Source organism: Pollicipes pollicipes, unplaced genomic scaffold (genome assembly GCF_011947565.3).
Source record: "Pollicipes pollicipes isolate AB1234 unplaced genomic scaffold, Ppol_2.1 Scaffold_5724;HRSCAF=6776_pilon_pilon_pilon, whole genome shotgun sequence".
In the NCBI taxonomy this organism is placed as follows: Eukaryota; Metazoa; Arthropoda; class Thecostraca; order Pollicipedomorpha; family Pollicipedidae; genus Pollicipes; species Pollicipes pollicipes.
The window spans coordinates 22,652,752-22,669,834 of record NW_023596746.1 but is presented as its reverse complement, the minus strand read 5'-3'; the positions used below and the strand labels follow the sequence as shown (position 1 = coordinate 22,669,834).

General features: G+C 53.4%; 2 protein-coding genes across 2 annotated transcripts; both read left to right on the top strand.

Annotated features, from left to right (window-relative positions):
* The first annotated feature begins 7,908 nt into the window (after nucleotides 1-7,908).
* LOC119102823 (putative G-protein coupled receptor B0563.6) lies at nucleotides 7,909-9,084 on the top strand. Its single transcript, XM_037226275.1, has 2 exons — nucleotides 7,909-8,634; nucleotides 8,842-9,084. The coding sequence occupies exons 1-2, from the start codon at nucleotides 7,909-7,911 to the stop codon at nucleotides 9,082-9,084; spliced, it is 969 nt and encodes a 322-aa protein (XP_037082170.1).
* A 6,357-nt stretch (nucleotides 9,085-15,441) lies between these two features.
* Nucleotides 15,442-16,620, top strand: LOC119102822 (putative G-protein coupled receptor AH9.1). Its single transcript, XM_037226274.1, has 2 exons — nucleotides 15,442-16,172; nucleotides 16,236-16,620. The coding sequence occupies exons 1-2, from the start codon at nucleotides 15,442-15,444 to the stop codon at nucleotides 16,618-16,620; spliced, it is 1,116 nt and encodes a 371-aa protein (XP_037082169.1).
* The last annotated feature ends 463 nt before the right edge of the window (nucleotides 16,621-17,083 follow it).

Here is a 17,083-nt window from a genome sequence, read left to right as displayed (position 1 = left end):
GCAATGAGTTGCAACCTTCGTTCATGCAGGCCCGGACACGACTTCTTCGGCGAACGTGCAATGCCTTCCACAAGTTTATAGCATAACACAGTCGGCTTTGTTACGTCACCGCACTACACAGAACCAATCGATCTCTCCCAGAGCCTGGGACCGGGGTCGCGGCGGGCCGGTCACCCGAAGCGCACTCGGCAACCCTTGACCCCGCGGCGGCAAAGGTCACCGCTTCCGCCGTCCCGGATTCGCTGCCACTTTGCTTTCATCGAGGAAGCGCCGGCCGGCGGCCGGCTTCCGGCGGCGCGGGCTAAATCTCGTGGCGATCGCCGGTGTGACCGGTGACGCGCGGTTCCGGCCATCAGATGGGAGAAGGCCGACCACGGCCCGGAGTGGGCACCGGCAGCCCCCCCCCCCTCCCCTCTCCCCGCAACAGACGCGTCCCTCCAGGCGGACGGCCGATCGGAACGGCTCACATGCTGTCGGCGCCGGAGCGCAGCCGAGAGCCGCCCGAGAGGAGGCGACGGGTCAGCTCGTCCGGCCGCCGCAGCTCGCTCCGCCGTGGCGGCCCGCTCCAGCTGCGACGTGAATCGGCAGCGGGACGGCTCGCCGGGGTCAAGGTCATGCACCACCCCGTCACGGTCCAGAGACGAGCCACGGCTTCAACCGCGGCCTGTCCCGACGGGTCTCGCGTAGGCACGTGGTCCGTCGCCGATCGTCACCGCCGCGCACGGCCGGTGGGGATCCGGCCGCCGCGCTACCGGGAGAGGGCGCTCGCCGCCAGGCTCCGGCCGCGGCTGTCCAATAGAACTCGCCTAATTACCCCCGGAGAGGCCCTCACTCGGCGGCGGCGGGCGGGCGGGCAGGGGAGGGGCGAGGGGAGCGAGGCGGTGTTTCCGGCGGAACAGGTGGCCGGTGGGCCGGACAGGTGCGTGCCGCTCCGGCCGCCACGGTGCGGTGGCGCGCTGACGTCACGGCACCGCCGCCCCGGCGAGCCGGCCAGTCCAGAGCCGTGGGTTCTGACGCACGGCCGGTTGGATGTGCCGCGATGGGGCGGCCACGGCGCGCCCTGGTGACCCGTGGTAGTCCTTCGATCACTGCACACCGCATGTGACTGGCATGGCCATCAGAGCGGCAGTCTAGCGCGCCTCCTGAGGCCAGGAAAAACAGCCTCTGACGGGAGCCCGGAGGGGGGAGCTGACGGGAGACTGGGGAGACGGGGGGGGGGGCGGAAGCTGGATAATGGGATGACAGTTCCGTGTGAACCGGATTCTGAGGCACGATATAACGTTAGGCTGCGGCAAAACTCCCAATGTTACCCCAATTTCATCACAGACGCTCCATCTATGGGCTTAGAGCCAGCACCTGTCAAGTAGCAGCAGCCACCAGCAGCTTTATGACACTACTTTTGAGATGCTCCCGAATGCTCCCTGTTACCGTGCTTTCTCACTGACGCTCACCAATACCTTATCTTTAGGGGGTTTTGAGTCGATTTGTCTGTTCTGCAGGCTTGTGCTGGCTGCGCCCCATACCACCCTATGCTGGGTGCACCTCTGGGTTCCGAACCAGCGGTGGATGAAAAGCCGGCGATAAAAGCACCCGCCGCCAGAAACCCCGGCCGACAAATATAGAGCACGAGTGCGCTTATTCTGCACCGGTTATTTACCCTCGCCCCAATGGGGGTCGGGGGGGGGGGGGCGGGCAATGCGACCCCACAGTGAGGTTTTTTGAAGATACCTCTCCGGTATGCGGTGCAATCGCGCCGAAATTTTCGATAACCTATGGGGCATCTGTTGCGCGTGCGTTGACACCAAAAACGTGCTCTCAACTTGTCTAGTTTCGGAGCGGCGGCGGCTTCGAGGAATACTGCACGGCGATCTACGGATGACGCCGGCGGCGCAGAACACGCGCGGCGGGCCGAAATTGCTGTATTGAAGAAGGCATATGTCATAAATATATGCTCCAAACACACAAAAATATGCACCATTGTGCTTAGAATCAAACAAAGAATCACGCCCATTTAGTTTTGCGTCGCCGCAAGCCATGGTCTCGTATGCATGATGTAAACCGAAAATACGATTTTCTAGAAAATCTGACCTTCGACCTGGCCTAATGAGATCAATTAGTAATTTAACAATATAAAGCAAGTACCAGTCACGAGATCTCGTTGAGAACAATCCAGTGAAGCTTTCCGCTAAGCTCTATCTTCATTAATTTGTAGACACCAAGGGGTCACATCGACTCCTTGGCGACCTCCCTCCCCCCCCCCCCCCGACGAAATATTCGCCCCTATATCACTTATTAGTCCGTGTTATGAAAACGGCGAATCAGGGCGAGAATTAAGAATTCATGCTTCAAACCCTCATTGGGGAACTCGGTATAAACTGAAACGGGTTCAGCGGTATACTTTAACGTCATCAGCCGCATATATATATATATATATATATATATATATATATATATATATATATACATTGCAAAGATTTCGAACCCTTTGAATGAATGGATTTCTGGGATCAGAGCTCACGCTAAGTAGTGCTTGTTGTGTGAGCCCTGACCCCCACCATCCATTGGCGCAATTCCAGGCAACGGCAGAATTAAGTGACAAGAGTTTAACGTGCCGCAATGTCCGGCACGGTCCGACCTGCCCTCTGATGTCAAATGACCTTTAGCGCGACCGTTGCCACCGGCCGCAGAGCCATACCTGTCAAGGGCAAATAGCGTGCGCCTAAAGCGACTCAAACCCACCCCGCCACGGGTGGGTGAATCAGGAGGCAGGCGCTCTAACCAACTGAGCCACCGGGAGCGGACAAATTATTGTTACGTGAGTTTACACCAACTCTTGGCACAAAAGGAAATCGGGCGATTGCGTTTCCCGACACTTCCGATATGCGGCTGAAAACACAGCTGCCGACAGCACACAGGTCGCGTGGGGATGTGGTGAGCTGACAGACATAGACACTACACAGATACGCTGGGGAAATGGTCACCTCACAGATGCCAGGGCCACAGACGTCGCAGTGGACAGCCATTCCTCGTTTATGGAAGTATTTTATGCCTAACGTGTAGTGCCTTCAGCACTTAAAAGAAGTGAGCCTCTAACACCGCACACTTTTCAGCGAGCGCATGGGGTTCTTTATGGGCGGCCGAATGTGAAATCTTCGACCGCACCTATAAAGTGGATGTAGCCCGTCCCCGAAGCATGCTAATTGGCTAACAGCCTACAAGGTCGCCTGCGTCTGGGGAAAAGGTTCGTTTGGCGTCCAAGAGACGCCGAAGACGCGGAATCTGCAGTCATGCCCACAGTGTCAGTGCACTGCTAAGGACGTGCGAACCCATGAATGCTGAGTTTTCCATCAACGGTTACACTGCCCGCCGCTTGTGCCCGGGCTGCTCCGACCGGGCTGCTCGCTGTTCGGACTGCACCGCCCGGCTGTCCCAGTTGTGCGAACTGAATCGTCCAGCTGTCCAGACTGCACTGCCGGGCTGGCCGGACTGCATCGCCCGGCTGTCCGGACTGCACCGCCCGGCCGTCCCGGCTGTGCGGACTGCATCGTCCGGCTGTCCGGACTGCACTGCCGGGCTGGCCGGATTGCATCGCCCGGCTGTCCGGACTGCACCGCCCGGCTGTCCCAGCTGTGCGGACTGCATCGTCCGGCTGTCCGGACTGCACTGCCGGGCTGGCCGGACTGCATCACTCGGCTGTCCGAACTGCACCGCCCGGCTGTCCCAGCTGTGCGGACTGCATCGTCCGGCTGTCCGGACTGCACTGCCCGGCTTTCCGGCTGTGCGAACTGCATCGTCCGGCTGTCCGGACTGCACTGCCGGACTGTCTGGACTGCACCACCGGCGTCTGGCTGTTGTTTACCGTCACAAGGATGCCGGCCATTCTTTGCAGGTCAATGCAGGTGCGGAGAGACCATATCCCTGAGCTGAATCGATCTCCATTCGGATGGTTTCTTGTTCGTTGCTGTTCGGTTTTTGTATGGTTCGCAATGACGCATCAGCTCATTTTTATTAGTTTCAGTCACTGAGGCAGACGCCTTGTCTCAACTCTCTCATAGGGTTGCCAGATTTTTACAAAAACTCGGTTCCAGCCACCGCTCCGGCTCCGGCTCCAGCGTACATATCGCTAATGACCGGTGAAAGGGAGTGTTCGAAATTGATATGGGATTTTGAACTGAAATAACTATCTTAAAGGCCTTTCGGTGCTGTTCACAACCACGTCCTGAAGACCTAAGCCGCTCTCTGTTCTGAGCCATGCGTCCGCGAAAATAGCAGAGTATTTCCCATTCAAATCCTGTCATTCCGTAATCCATGCGGCGAACAAGGGTAAGAAAACAAACTGCCGAGGCGTTCATATCTGGCGTTCGTGAGCACGATTTTCAGATTAACGGCCGTCAATTGGCTCTCAATCAATGTGGCGCAAAACACGATGACGTAAGTAAACCATGACGCATTTGGGGCATGTGTACTGAACAGAAAATTGTGTTGCCTAGAGCAGCCTTTTTCACCTAAAAGGTATACCAAAAGTTATAAGTGAGCTCATTTCATCCTTTCTGATGCTTGCTTCAATATCTTCAAATGTAAAACGTTCCCTTGAAGCACGGCAGATGATAAGGCACGGCACGGTACTGCACATCAAACTGATACACCATAGGTCAGTTTTCCCAACAAAAATACCATGTAATTCACGTGGTTGGACAAAATGTGACCGCGCTTTAAATCACTGAACAAGTGTGGATTTAGCACGGCCGTCTCATTAAGCACAAGCTATCAGGCTACCAAAGTACCACAGCAAATTGGTGGTGGAGATGGTGCTATTTAGTTTGGAAGTGCAATGATGCATTAACAATTTCCTTACTCCTGTCTGCATTTTAGTAAGTAATGTAGGAAGTGAAACCCTTCAGCCTGCTTACCCTACCGCACACAAGGTATTGGAAAAAGAGGCAATAAGCGAATACCAAAGTGTTGCCTTATCGGAGCACATGGGCTCAAGACCTCAAGCCAAGGATAATGGAGTCCACAAATGTTGATACTATGCACTAATTTGGGAAATTTTGATGCGATTGTTTCCATACCCACTCCACGCTTTGTTCACTGTTAATCACTGGGCCCCATGGCTCCCCAAAATTATACAAAGTGGCCCCGTTACATCAAGCTGTCGAACACCCAATGCTCAGCGCGCTCTGGGGAAAATATTTTGGTACTCCCAGTCGTGGAAGAGGAGCAATCCCCAAATATAGACCTTCATGGCAGAATGACCAGGGCGTGCATCGCCCCAAAACTTACCCAACGAATCCCACGCATGCAGCCCAACACCAATCCCCAAGCATCTGTGCCGAGCTTACCGTGGCTGCTTATGGCATAGTCAAGGCCGGTGTCGTATCATTCGCTTACGACAGCGCCATGCTCCGCGGCAGAAAAAAAAACGCAGTGCGGTTTGCGGCAGGGAAAAATAGCCTTCCAGCAACAAGGTGGAATCTGCTGGCTGTGGTTTGGGTAAAATGCGTCACCATCAATAAGAAGTGATTGGCGTCATAGAGACCTAGTTTGATGACAAATATTGACGAAATGAAGCACTAGACGTTGGACGTTGACCGTTGGACGAGCGGTGCCACCCTACACACGCGACCGGGGGCTACCATCATACTGCGAAATCGGAGGCAGGTTCCTGTATCAAATGTAGCTGATGAGACCCCTGCTCATGCGTCAAAGTGATACGTTGACTACAAATACCTTAAAGGGAAAGTTGCTCTCATGTTTGTGACAACATTGCACGCACCAGATGCCTTCAACATATATATATATATATATATATATATATATATATATATATATATATATACCTTGTAAATATATGAAGAGAGAGAGAGAGAGGAGAGAGAGAGAGAGAGAGAGAGAGGAGAGAGAGAGAGAGAGAGAGGAGAGAGAGAGAGAGAGAGAGAGAGAGAGAGAGAGAGAGAGAGAGAGAGAGAGAGAGAGAGAGAGAGAGAGAGAGAGAGAGAGAAGAGAGAGAGAGAGAGAGAGAGAGAGAGAGAGAGAGAGAGAGAGAGAGAGAGGATAGTAGAGAGAGAGAGAGAGAGGGGAAGAGAAGAGATAGAGGAAGAGAGAGAGAGAGAGAGAGAGAGAAGAGGAGAGAGAGAGAGAGAAAGAGGAGTGAGAGAGAGAGAGAGAGAGAGAGAGAGAGATGCGAAGAGAGAGAGAGATAAGAGAGAGAGAGAAGGAGAGAGAGAGAGAAGACAGGAAGAGAGAATGAGAGAGAGAGAGAGAGAAGAGAGAGAGAGAGAGAGAGAGAGAGAGAGAGAGAGGGAGAGAGAGAGAGAGAGACGAGAGATAGAGATAGAGAGAAGAGAGAGAGAGAAGAGAGAGAAGAGAGCAGAGAGAGAGAGAAGAGCGAGAGAATAGATAGAGAAGAGAGAAAGAAGAGAGAGATCTGAGAGCAGAGAGAGAGAGAGAGAGAGAGACAGAGAGAGAGAGAGAGAAGAGAGAAGAGAGAGAGATCTACTCTCTTATCGCGCTTCGATCTCTATCTGCTATCGATGCCTAGATCTGAGCTAGAAGAGAAGAGCAGAGAGAAAGAATAAGATAGAGAGAGAGAGCATCGAGAGAGAGAGAGAGAGAGCGAGATCATTATCGCGCTATAGGGGCTAACTCTATTATCTATATATCTATGTATTATACTCCTTCTCTATATATCTTTTGCATCCATTCTATAATATAATCACTATATATGATAATATCTATTCGTAGTATATACACATCTATATGCCATATGTGTACGTCCAGTTATCTGCTATATCTTTCTAATATGATTTCCCTGCATTACTCAGCGGCTGCAAAAGCTTCCCCACGCCGAAACAATATTCAGCGCGACTCTGGCGTAACATTATTTCAGGAAGATGCTGCGTTGGCTTAGGTCTCCTTCTCGGGTTTTCCGGTTTGCTTCGTATTGTGTTTGCATTGTGAGCCTACCATCTGTGCACTAGCCCAAAGGCCCGGAAGCGAAGGGGCAGAAGGGGCTTGCCACAACTTTAAGGCTAGGAAGTGGCGTCCCCCCCCCACACCACCACGTTTGATCCGGCAAATCGAAAGATTTTTTAGTAAAAAAGCAACCTTTTCTTGTCAGTCTTAACAACACAAGTCACTAGGGCTTTCCCACAAATTTCAAACACTTTCAGCACTATTTTTGCTAACCTCTACCGTCTCGAACATCGATGACCCTCTCTTTTGACGTTTGCGATGCAAGGCAGGCCTTTTCCACACAATGGCTTTCATTAATCGACCGTGTGTCCTTTGTAAACCTCAGGGGCCCAGCCAAAGTCCCCCCCCCCCCCCACTCCCACCCGCCCCAACCTTAATCCCGCGTTTTTCGTTACTCACCATACATGGCTCCTGACAAAACCAAAAATCGGCGTGATGCGTTCTTACCGAGGTCCGGCTCCCGCCTACGAAAAACCTGGCCGCGTCCTTGGTAAAGCTGGGGCGATTTTTTGGACCATGAGGGGGAAGGAACCGACTAGTTCCGATGCATCCCAATGGCAACTATCATTTGCAGTTGGAATAACCAACGACGTAAATAAATATTTACAGCGGCAGCAAGCGATATTTTGTGGGGGGGGGGGGGCTCCCACCTAATCCATCATGAAAAGCCTGTCACTTACGTGACAAGCATTCTGACCTTTACACCCATCACACCCAAAATATACCCTGGCAATAGATGCTATAGCGGAGAGCAAACATGCCAACCACAATATTATCGCGCGTGTAAACTAATAAGGCGCGACAGGCGCCGTATGTGGCTGGATGGCCCCGGCCGCAAGCAGATGTTGCCGGCGATACACTATCGGCGTACATGTGCGGCGGCTGCGCGGCACAGTCGGGCTTCAGTACCCGGCCGTCCGCCGTCAGCGCGCGATGACCGACCACTCCTGTCCGAACCGGCCGAGCGAGGACGACCTCGAGACCTACCGCCAGATCTCGCTGTCTGCGTACGCCGTGGCCGGCGTCGTCTGCGCGCTCGGTATCGCCGGCAACGCGCTCAACCTGCTCGTGCTGCGATACGTGCAATACCGCGCGGCGCCCATCTACCTGTACCTGACAGCGCTGGCGGTGGTGGACCTGCTGACGCTGGTCAGCGTGCTGCCGTACGTGGTATACCGACTGGTGCCGCCGTCCGCCGGCTGCAGTGGCGAGCTCGTCATCACCGGGCCCTTCCTCGCATTCTACGTGGCGCACTGCTTTAACCCCATTGTCAACGGCTTCATCTACACCAGCGTGTACATCACGTTCTGGATCACGGTGGACCGGTACGTTGCGGTCCGGCACCCGGCACGGTACGCGGCCCGCCAGGATCGTTCCGGCCAGGCGCGTGGCCGAATCGTCTTCTCGGCTGCGATCGCGTTCGTCGCAAACATGCCGTCGGTATTCTACTACGACATGGTCGCAGACAGCGGGGGCTACTGGGTCAACTTCCACCCGTCAGTGATGAGAAACCACTGGTGGATGTGCGTTGTCTCGCTGCAGCAGGCCATGCTGCTCGGTCCCGTCGTCGCCATTCTCGTCATGAACGTGATGGTGATGACGCGTGTGCTTCGGATCCAGCGTGGCGTGCGCGCCGAGCCGCCGCCTGTCTGCGTGATCGTGCCGCCGGACTGCGAGCCGCCGCCGCCGCCGCCGCGAGCGCAGACAGGCCGCCGCCTCACCAGCGCGCGCGAAGATGCCGAACGCCGGCTGGTCTGGCTTCTCGTGGCCATCAGCGTCTCCTGCGTCACGTGCAGCGGGGCTGCCTCCGCCGCCACGCTGATATCGCTGCACCAACCGCGTGACGTCACCTTCTTCGTGCTGCAGTCGGTCGGCAACGACCTGCAGTTTGCGAACTGCCTGTTGAACGTGCTCTTCTACTACGTGTTCAGTCTGGAGATGCGGCGCGCCCTGTACGGCCTGGTCGAGCGTGGCGTGGCGCGGCTGCGCCGGCTTCGCGGCCAGGCCGACTCGGTCCAGCTGCGGGTCAAGTCGCTGCGCGCCCGCCAGCTCGTCTCCGGCTCCCTCTTCACGGCGCGGGCTTTGACGAGCGAGGGCGTGCCGCACTGACCGTCGGTCGCTGCCGCCCGCGAGCAGGGCACAGCTTATCCAACAGAACGTATTCACTAGCAAATGCTATCCTGTCTTGCCATCTTGGTTTACTGCAGACGCTTCGCAAAGCAACGAACCACACTGACCATAACCCAGCGACGGTGCTAAGAGAATGATAATACCCGTCTGCAATTTAATCAGCATTATTAATCCAGCATGATGATCAGTTATCAGTACAGAGATCGTAGTTTCGATATTCCTCAGTCACGTTTACCAGCTATGGTGTTTGTGGACGTTTGTTGTGTCCGGCTTACTGTGCCACATCGTTTATTGCACAATTGTTGGAGACAAGGTATTACAATGATCAACACTATGTGTACGCGACTAAACCAGCACACCACACCCATCAAACAACCCGCCCGTTCTCCACCGACGTAACACCGCACAATGCGGATGGCGGTATTGGTGCATGCCGGTATACAAGTGATATGAATAAATAAAATGAGCACAACCAATTCCAAAACGAGGGGTAGCATTATCCCAACTAATAGTTATCGTAAAAAGCAACGAATCCCGTCATTAATAGCTTTTCCATGATAGATAAATGCGCTTAAGTTTTTTAAGGTTTTCAAATGTTTTTGGACACTTCTAGTATTCACTTAACAAGTTGACAAGAAAACAATTGCTTTGCTGCAATTCCATTGACGTGCCTCTTCAGAGACGTAAGATGGCACCAGGCCTCGCAACGGTGTGAATTGGTTGAGGGCGATGGATGCAGGCTGTGCTATTATTGTTTGCATTAGTCATGCGGGGCCAAGCGGACTCTGTCCGGAGATGTCAGCCCTGCCAGTAATGAATGCCAATCAACAGCACAGCCAGGAAATAGAAGCACGATTTGTCCCGTCTGCGTCAGACATGTCACCGAATTCTTTTAAAACGCTGCAAAAAGTTTCGTCAGGAACCGAAATTTTATCAACAATCATCTACGTCTTTACAAACATGCGTTTAACTTTCTGCGGGGTATGTCTCGCCCAAAATCTTTCAAAAGAGCTGTGTCGTAAGAAAACAAACGCTGAAACGTCTTGAAGTTTTCAACCGTGTTCCTTTCGAAAACAGCTTATGCTTAAGCATGCTAAAATACGAGCTTTATTCTTAGCACAGCGTTCTATACTGTTGATATAGCAGTCAATGGTCAATTGCTGGGACCATTATCAGTATGCTTTGGGCGCTGCAGGGCACGTGCGTATGTACACACATACCGTTATCATTGTTCAGAAAGAGGTTGCCCAATATGGTCATGCCAGTGCCTCGCGGCTGATAGAGTTCTCCCTTATTTGAGGTGCTATAATAGGAAATCAAACCACCGACGATCACCATTGTATAACTACCAACTTACCACCGCAAATGCTAAGCAAAATATCAAAGAGAACAAGAGAGGGAACACCCATAGAACGGGGGGGGGGGGGGGCTTTAGGGTGCCTTGACTGCGCGGCCATATCGCGCTTCTAGAAAAGATAATTTAGGTAGTTGTCATGTACAGAACACTTCCAGGTAGCAATACGGACACTACATCAAAGTAAACAAGAAAGCGATATTAAATTAAACAGTGCAACTAGGCAGTTAAGTGCGCAGGTAGTATTGTGGTTAAGCTACGTGTCTGAAAAACCAAAAGCACGGGGTTGTATGCACCGCGGTGCCCGCCCTTTCTGCCAGGGCGAAAGGCAGGCGGTGCCATATGACTTCAGCAGCTGAGTACGTTGTAAAGCCTCGATGACAACATAGGGGGTGTATATTCCATCCTCATATCCACAGCATGCATCGTTGCTTAGCATTATAGTTACCTCGCATGAAATTTACTTCTTACCTGTAAAACTGTTAAGGAAACGGAAGGGAACCGATTCCAAGAAATGCGCGGTTTGGAAACTGTTTTAGGCAGTCAGCATTTAGCAAAGGCATGATAAAACAGCTAGAAATCATTGGAAATGAGCATCGCTATTAAACTTTTCATACCCCCGGCTCGCCATCATCAGTCTTCTTAGTGGCGACATCGTCAACATTTCAGAAAAGTGCAGAGATGATAGGAAAGTGACTCATATCATCTACAGACATTTCCACTTCCAGCTCAAATTCTGTTCTATGTAGATATAACATCACGAAAGCCACTTCCTGGTTTGAGACTACTTTCCGAAAGTGAAGCTATCGGCCTTCTACTACAGTAAGTATTCCATGTTCCGTTTTCTCCCAGTGACTTGCCACTCAGTGCACAATTTGAGAACAGTAGCGTTTGAAGCAGCTCGCTGTCACAGCTGCCACCTTTTTTATGTTGTGAAAGCTTGCCCCCACCCCCTTCTCCCCCTCGAAGTTTGACAATTCGATCCGCTTATTGAGTTCTTTTATACAATGCTCGCTCCAGCCCCAACCTTCAGTTCTCATCTCAGGCCACAAAGCAGTAATCGGCATATTAGTCACAAACCATAGACAAATAACCGCAAACCGTACACTTTGCCAGGTTAAAAAATATTACCTGATAAAATGATTGTAAACCCTATGACGTGTTTATGGTGAGTGTAACATTCTTTAATCATTTAGACAACGGAGACAGCTAATCACTGAATCACAGGAAGCTACACTCTTCGTAAGGTTTCATTCTTTTCTATAAATGCACAATGTAGCAAGGCGTCTGTTGCATAATAACACAAAGTACACATATAAATTTAAAATCGGCACAGAATGCAGCGCAATGTTGCATGTCAATATTATCGTGCTCTACAGCAGTACTTACTGTGTGTAATTTATGCTGATTTGGGTGCTGGTAGTGAGATCCAAGAACGCCCCGAGAAAAGGGTGATGATGATGATTGGGGTTTTAGGGCGCGTCGACTTCTAGGGTCATTTTGCGCCCATAACAGCTAAGTGTTTACCGTGGTGTATAAATGGCTGTGAATCCTACGTTTCTCAAAAGTGAAAACAGCTGTCCGGTGCCAAGCATGCGAGAATCGTCACCAATAAGGTCGAGAAAAGGGCCAAACAAGAGAACATAACAGTATTTGACTCAGCGAACGCTTCCAATCCGTGATGACATCTCTTGCGAGATTGAAAAACTACAAGTGAATGCTATCATGCAAAGGTTTCATGACGCAATAAAAAATAACGCATTAAGGAGCACATTCACTAAATACAGAAAATGTCTTCCCTAGAGCAGTCTTTTCCATTTTGAAGCACACGGATAGTTACAAGTTGGCTTATTTCATCATATTTCATGCTTGTTTCAATAACTTCAAATGTCTAGCATTTCCTTTAAGCCAGCAGTGAGTCAATTTATTAAGTAAAAGCGCTAACACCGGCTGTTGGCTTTGTAAATGAAAAGTGCAAGCAGGTCTTGATATTTCTTCAGTGTGCATCAATTTGGTGTAGGTTAAAGGTCGTCAGTTCAGAACGAGACTGCTAATGCAAAATTCAAGACAAATGTATCCCCTTCATCAGTTTAATAGCACCTGCGTCAGCGATACGAGCGTCCTTATTTGAGATGTTTGAGACAAAACGCACAAACGAGCGCCAGTGCAAACAGAGAGCACACCAAATTTTGGTCGGTCAAGTTAGTTAGTTGGGCTTTCAACCATCGGCACAATAGAACTCCCGCAGCCAACAGGGGGCCACAAAGATCCAGGAGCTAGGGCCTCTTGCCCCCCCCCCCCTACTGCAACGCCCTTGTCACCTTGTGAAAGATCGCGTGACAACCCAGCGCGCAGTCGTCCGGGAGATGACGCGGTCCCATGGCCAAACTGGAGTCCCTAGACAGCAGCCGAGAGCAAAAGTGCGGGTGCGGACGGGAAGGGCGAGGATAGGCGGTGGCAGCTCATGTCTAGAAAACTTCCCGTTTGCCTTTTTGTTTGTTTTTATTCATGGCACTCGCGCAAAAAGGAAATCTCCGTTTGCCTCACACTCCAGCTACTCAGAAAGCCGCCGCGTGTCTTTGTGCGTCCGCGCAGCGGGCTGCCCGGACTCACAGTCGACACACACGCGGACGATGGTCGCTGCTGTGTGTAACCCAGCAGCGGCCGACTGTGTGCGTCCCCGCAGCAGCCAACTGTGTGTGTTCCAGCAGCAGCCGACTGTGCATGTCCCAGCAGCAGCCAGCTGTGTGTGTTCCAGCAGCAGCCGACTGTGTGTGTCCCAGCAGCAGCCAACTGTGTGTGTTCCAGCAGCGGCCGGTTGTGTGTGTCCCAGCAGCAGCCGACTGTGTGTGTCCCAGCAGCGGCCGGTTGTGTGTGTCCCAGCAGCAGCCAACTGTGTGTGTTCCAGCAGCAGCCGACTGTGTGTGTCCCAGCAGCAGCCAACTGTGTGTGTTCCAGCAGCAGCTACCTGTGTGTGTCCCAGCAGCAGCCGACTGTGTGTGTCCCAGCAGCGGCCGGTTGTGTGTGTCCCAGCAGCGGCCGACTGTGTGTGTCCGATCAGTGGCCGACTTGGTGTGTCCCAGCCGCGGCCGGCTGTGTGTGTTCCAGCAGCACCCGACTATGTGTCCCAGTAGCGGCCGGCTGGGTGTGTCTCAGCAGTGGCCGACTTGGTGTGTCCCAGTAGCGGCCGGCGGTGTGTGTTCCAGCATCACCCGACTATGTGCCCCAGCAGTGGCCGACTGTGTATGTCCCAGCAGCACCCGACTGTGTGTGCGGTGGGCGTCGCGTCATCCCCATCTCATACCTCGGCCGCGTTTCCCCATTCACGCTTGATCCTGCATCCCCGCAGCGCCCCGTTGATCCGGGTCAATCTGCATGCACCAACCGCCAGCCAAGGCTCAGCTGCTCCCTCGGGTAAGCTCGTTCGAGCGTGCGCACATTCTCCGAAGAGAGGGTCCGCGTGAGGGCTAGGCCTCGGCTGTGCAAGAATTTCAGGTCCACATTGTCCTGCCCTTCCGCTATCTCATCTCCTTCATCCCATATACCTGAAATAGTCACTACTGGCCCGAAAGGCTCAAACCAAAACCAAACCAAACCATCCTCTGCGCCGGGTGCACGGGCCTTTCTGCCGCTATGCTCGTTTCCGGTCGCGTTGCCAGCGCCAGAGTGCAATGTCGCGTACGGTTCGCACAGTATGGGAGCACCCAACCTCTCCCTCTAAGCCGGAAGACGATAACGTGTCCGGTTGCTGCGTGAACGTGAACGTGACATGAACGTGAGCCTGCTTGCCATAAATTTCGAAGAGGAGCTATATCGAACCTATGTGCAATCGAAATATGGCACCGACTACGCCGTTTCATGCGCTACGGAAACTCGTCCAGAGGTGGAGGAGATTCTGGGACACATTAGGTATACGCCAAATGCGTTCAGAGGTTGAAGACGATTTCCGAAGAGATTCTGGGACACATTAGGTATGCGCCAAATGCCCTTTGAAGATATACGAACTTAAGAAAGTGACCTAAGGACAGGGAAATACTGATGACTTGTGGGAAGAGGATGGGACCCTTACTCAGTGAAGGTAAATAAACGAACAAAAAAGGCAATACAACTCCGTAATACGTGGTTCTGCAGTGATTGTACGATGGAGGATACAGGAACTACACCAGCACCAGTCATTAACTTGACTGGACCAGCGCTCGAAAAAGTTGTTATCACAGAAGAAATGGTATAGGAGAGCTGTTCAACCTGAAAACTGGAAGTTCTTGCGACCCTGTCCGCATTCATATGAAAACAATGTATGAGAATGCACGATAAGTACGTCAAACACTCACTTCGCTTACTAAATGTCCATGAAGGTCTGCTTGAAGATTGGGAGCTGAGAAAAGTGAACCTTGATATAAGCAAGAAATGCCTAAGCTCCTGGTTTTCCCGAGTTAGACACACGTACCGCTGCTATCACCACCAGGTCCGGCGACCAGCAAAGCTTATTACCGGCGCTGCTGTATCCTGGGCTTTTCTTTTGTTTCCAGACATTTGAATCGTTCGGGTAAGGTTCCTGTTTGGCACCGAACAGGCGTACAGCATTTGCACGCCTTGTGCAGAGTGGTGATATCGACTATAAAAAATTTTCGCAGAAATGACGTAAGTGGCCATTTCAATCCCATGTGTTTGAAAGATCATACGCATGTTGCTGGAAGCGTGCGAAACAGGAAGCATCATTACAAGGCGCGACAAGCCCTCTAGCCTTTAGATCCACCGCCTGCAAAATGTTTTCTAGAGATAAAGGCTATCGTGAAGTACAAACGCGCCAACACCCGATATTGCAGCGAGTGTAAACTAATAAGGCGTGGCACGCGCCGCATGGGGCCCACTGGGGACGCCCTGGACGCAGATGTCGCCGGCGATACACTATCGGCGTACGTGTGCGGCGGCTGCGCGGCACAGTCGGGGTTCAGTACCCGGCCGTCCGCCGCCGGCGCGCGATGACCGACCACTCCTGTCCCGACCGACCGACCGAAGACGAACTCCAGATCCACCGCCAGATCTCGCTGGCTGCGTACGCCGCGGCCGGCGTCGGCTGCGCACTCGGTATCGTTGGTAATGCCCTCAGCGTGCTCGTGTTGCGATGCGTGCGGCCCCGCGCCGCGCCCATCTACCTGTACCTGACGGCGCTGGCGGTGGTGGACCTGCTGACGCTGGTCAGCGCGCTGCCGTACGTGGCGTACCGACTGGTGCCGCCATCTGCCAGCTGCAGTGGCTTTCTCGTCAGCACCGGGCCCTTTCTCGCCTTCTACATGGCGCACTGTCTCAACCCGCTTGCTAACGGCTTCGTCTACATCAGCGTGTACATCACCTTCTGGATCACGGTGGACCGGTACGTTGCGGTCCGGCACCCGGCACAGTACGCGGCCCGCCAGGATCGTTCCGGCCAAGCGCGTGACCGAATCGTCTTCTCGGCTGTGATCACGTTCGTCGCAAACATGCCGTCGGTATTCTACTACGACATGGTCGCAGACAGCGGGGGCTACCGGGTCGACTTCCACCCGTCAGTGATGAGAAACCACTGGTGGATGTGCGTTGTCTCGCTGCAGCAGGCCATGCTGCTCGGTCCCGTCGTCGCCATTCTCGTCATGAACGTGATGGTGATGACGCGTGTGCTTCGGATCCAGCGTGGCGTGCGCGCCGAGCCGCCGCCTGTCTGCGTGATCGTGCCGCCGGACTGCGAGCCGCCGCCGCCGCCGCCGCCGCGAGCGCAGACAGGCCGCCGCCTCCTCAGTGTGTACGACGACACAGAACGCCGGCTGGTCTGGCTCTTGGTGGCCATCAGCGGCGCCTGTGTGGCATGCAACGTTCTCTCTCCGGCCGTCGTCCTGATGGCGCTGGCCAGACCGCGCAAGGATCTGCTCTTCGTGCTGCAGTCGGTCGGCAACGACCTGCAGTTTGCGAACAGCCTGTTGAACGTGCTCTTCTACTACGTGTTCAGTCTGGAGATGCGGCGCGCCCTGTACGGCCTGGTCGAGCGCGGTGTGGCGCGGCTGCGCCGGCTTCGCGGCCAGGCCGACTCGGTCCAGCTGCGGGTCAAGTCGCTGCGCGCCCGCCAGCTCGTCTCCGGCTCCCTCTTCACGGCGCGGGCTTTGACGAGCGAGGGCGTGCTACACTGACCGTCGGTCGCGGCGGTGACCCGCCGTGACCGCACTGACCCGTCGTGGCGATGGCTTTATGATACCATTAACCAGCGAAACAGAGACAAGTGATCTTGTTCGTGAGCGGAAGGAGTATAATTGGATCATCCGCCGAAGCACTTCACGCTGACCGCAATGCCGCAGCTGGAGTGGCAGGTAGCAGCAGACGGAGACGAAGACGACGTCGAAAACGCAGACGTCGACGAAGTTACAAGCGTCACTGCGCAATCTGTTGTCGACCACTTTCCGATGCTTGTCACCAAACCACCGGACCGGTGAAAGCGTTAGGGGCATACGGTCCACTGAAGTCCTGAGGTTATTGAGTTCCGGTACAGACCACGCCGTGGCGAAGCTGTTTGGAGTGATGACTAAGTGGCGATCAAGGGAGGGATCGTACTGCACACGATCCCGTGAGGGCGCTGGACCCAGCCACGCCATGTAC

Excerpts from the sequence above, each read along its gene's own strand:
- LOC119102823 (XM_037226275.1), top strand. The coding sequence starts at position 7,909 with ATGACCGACCACTCCTGTCCGAACCGGCCGAGCGAGGACGACCTCGAG. Across the intron at positions 8,635-8,841 it reads CGCCGCCTGTCTGCGTGATC|TCGGTCGGCAACGACCTGCA; the intron begins GTGCCGCCGGAC and ends TTCGTGCTGCAG.
- LOC119102822 (XM_037226274.1), top strand. The coding sequence starts at position 15,442 with ATGACCGACCACTCCTGTCCCGACCGACCGACCGAAGACGAACTCCAG. Across the intron at positions 16,173-16,235 it reads CCTGTCTGCGTGATCGTGCC|TGTGTACGACGACACAGAAC; the intron begins GCCGGACTGCGA and ends CCGCCTCCTCAG.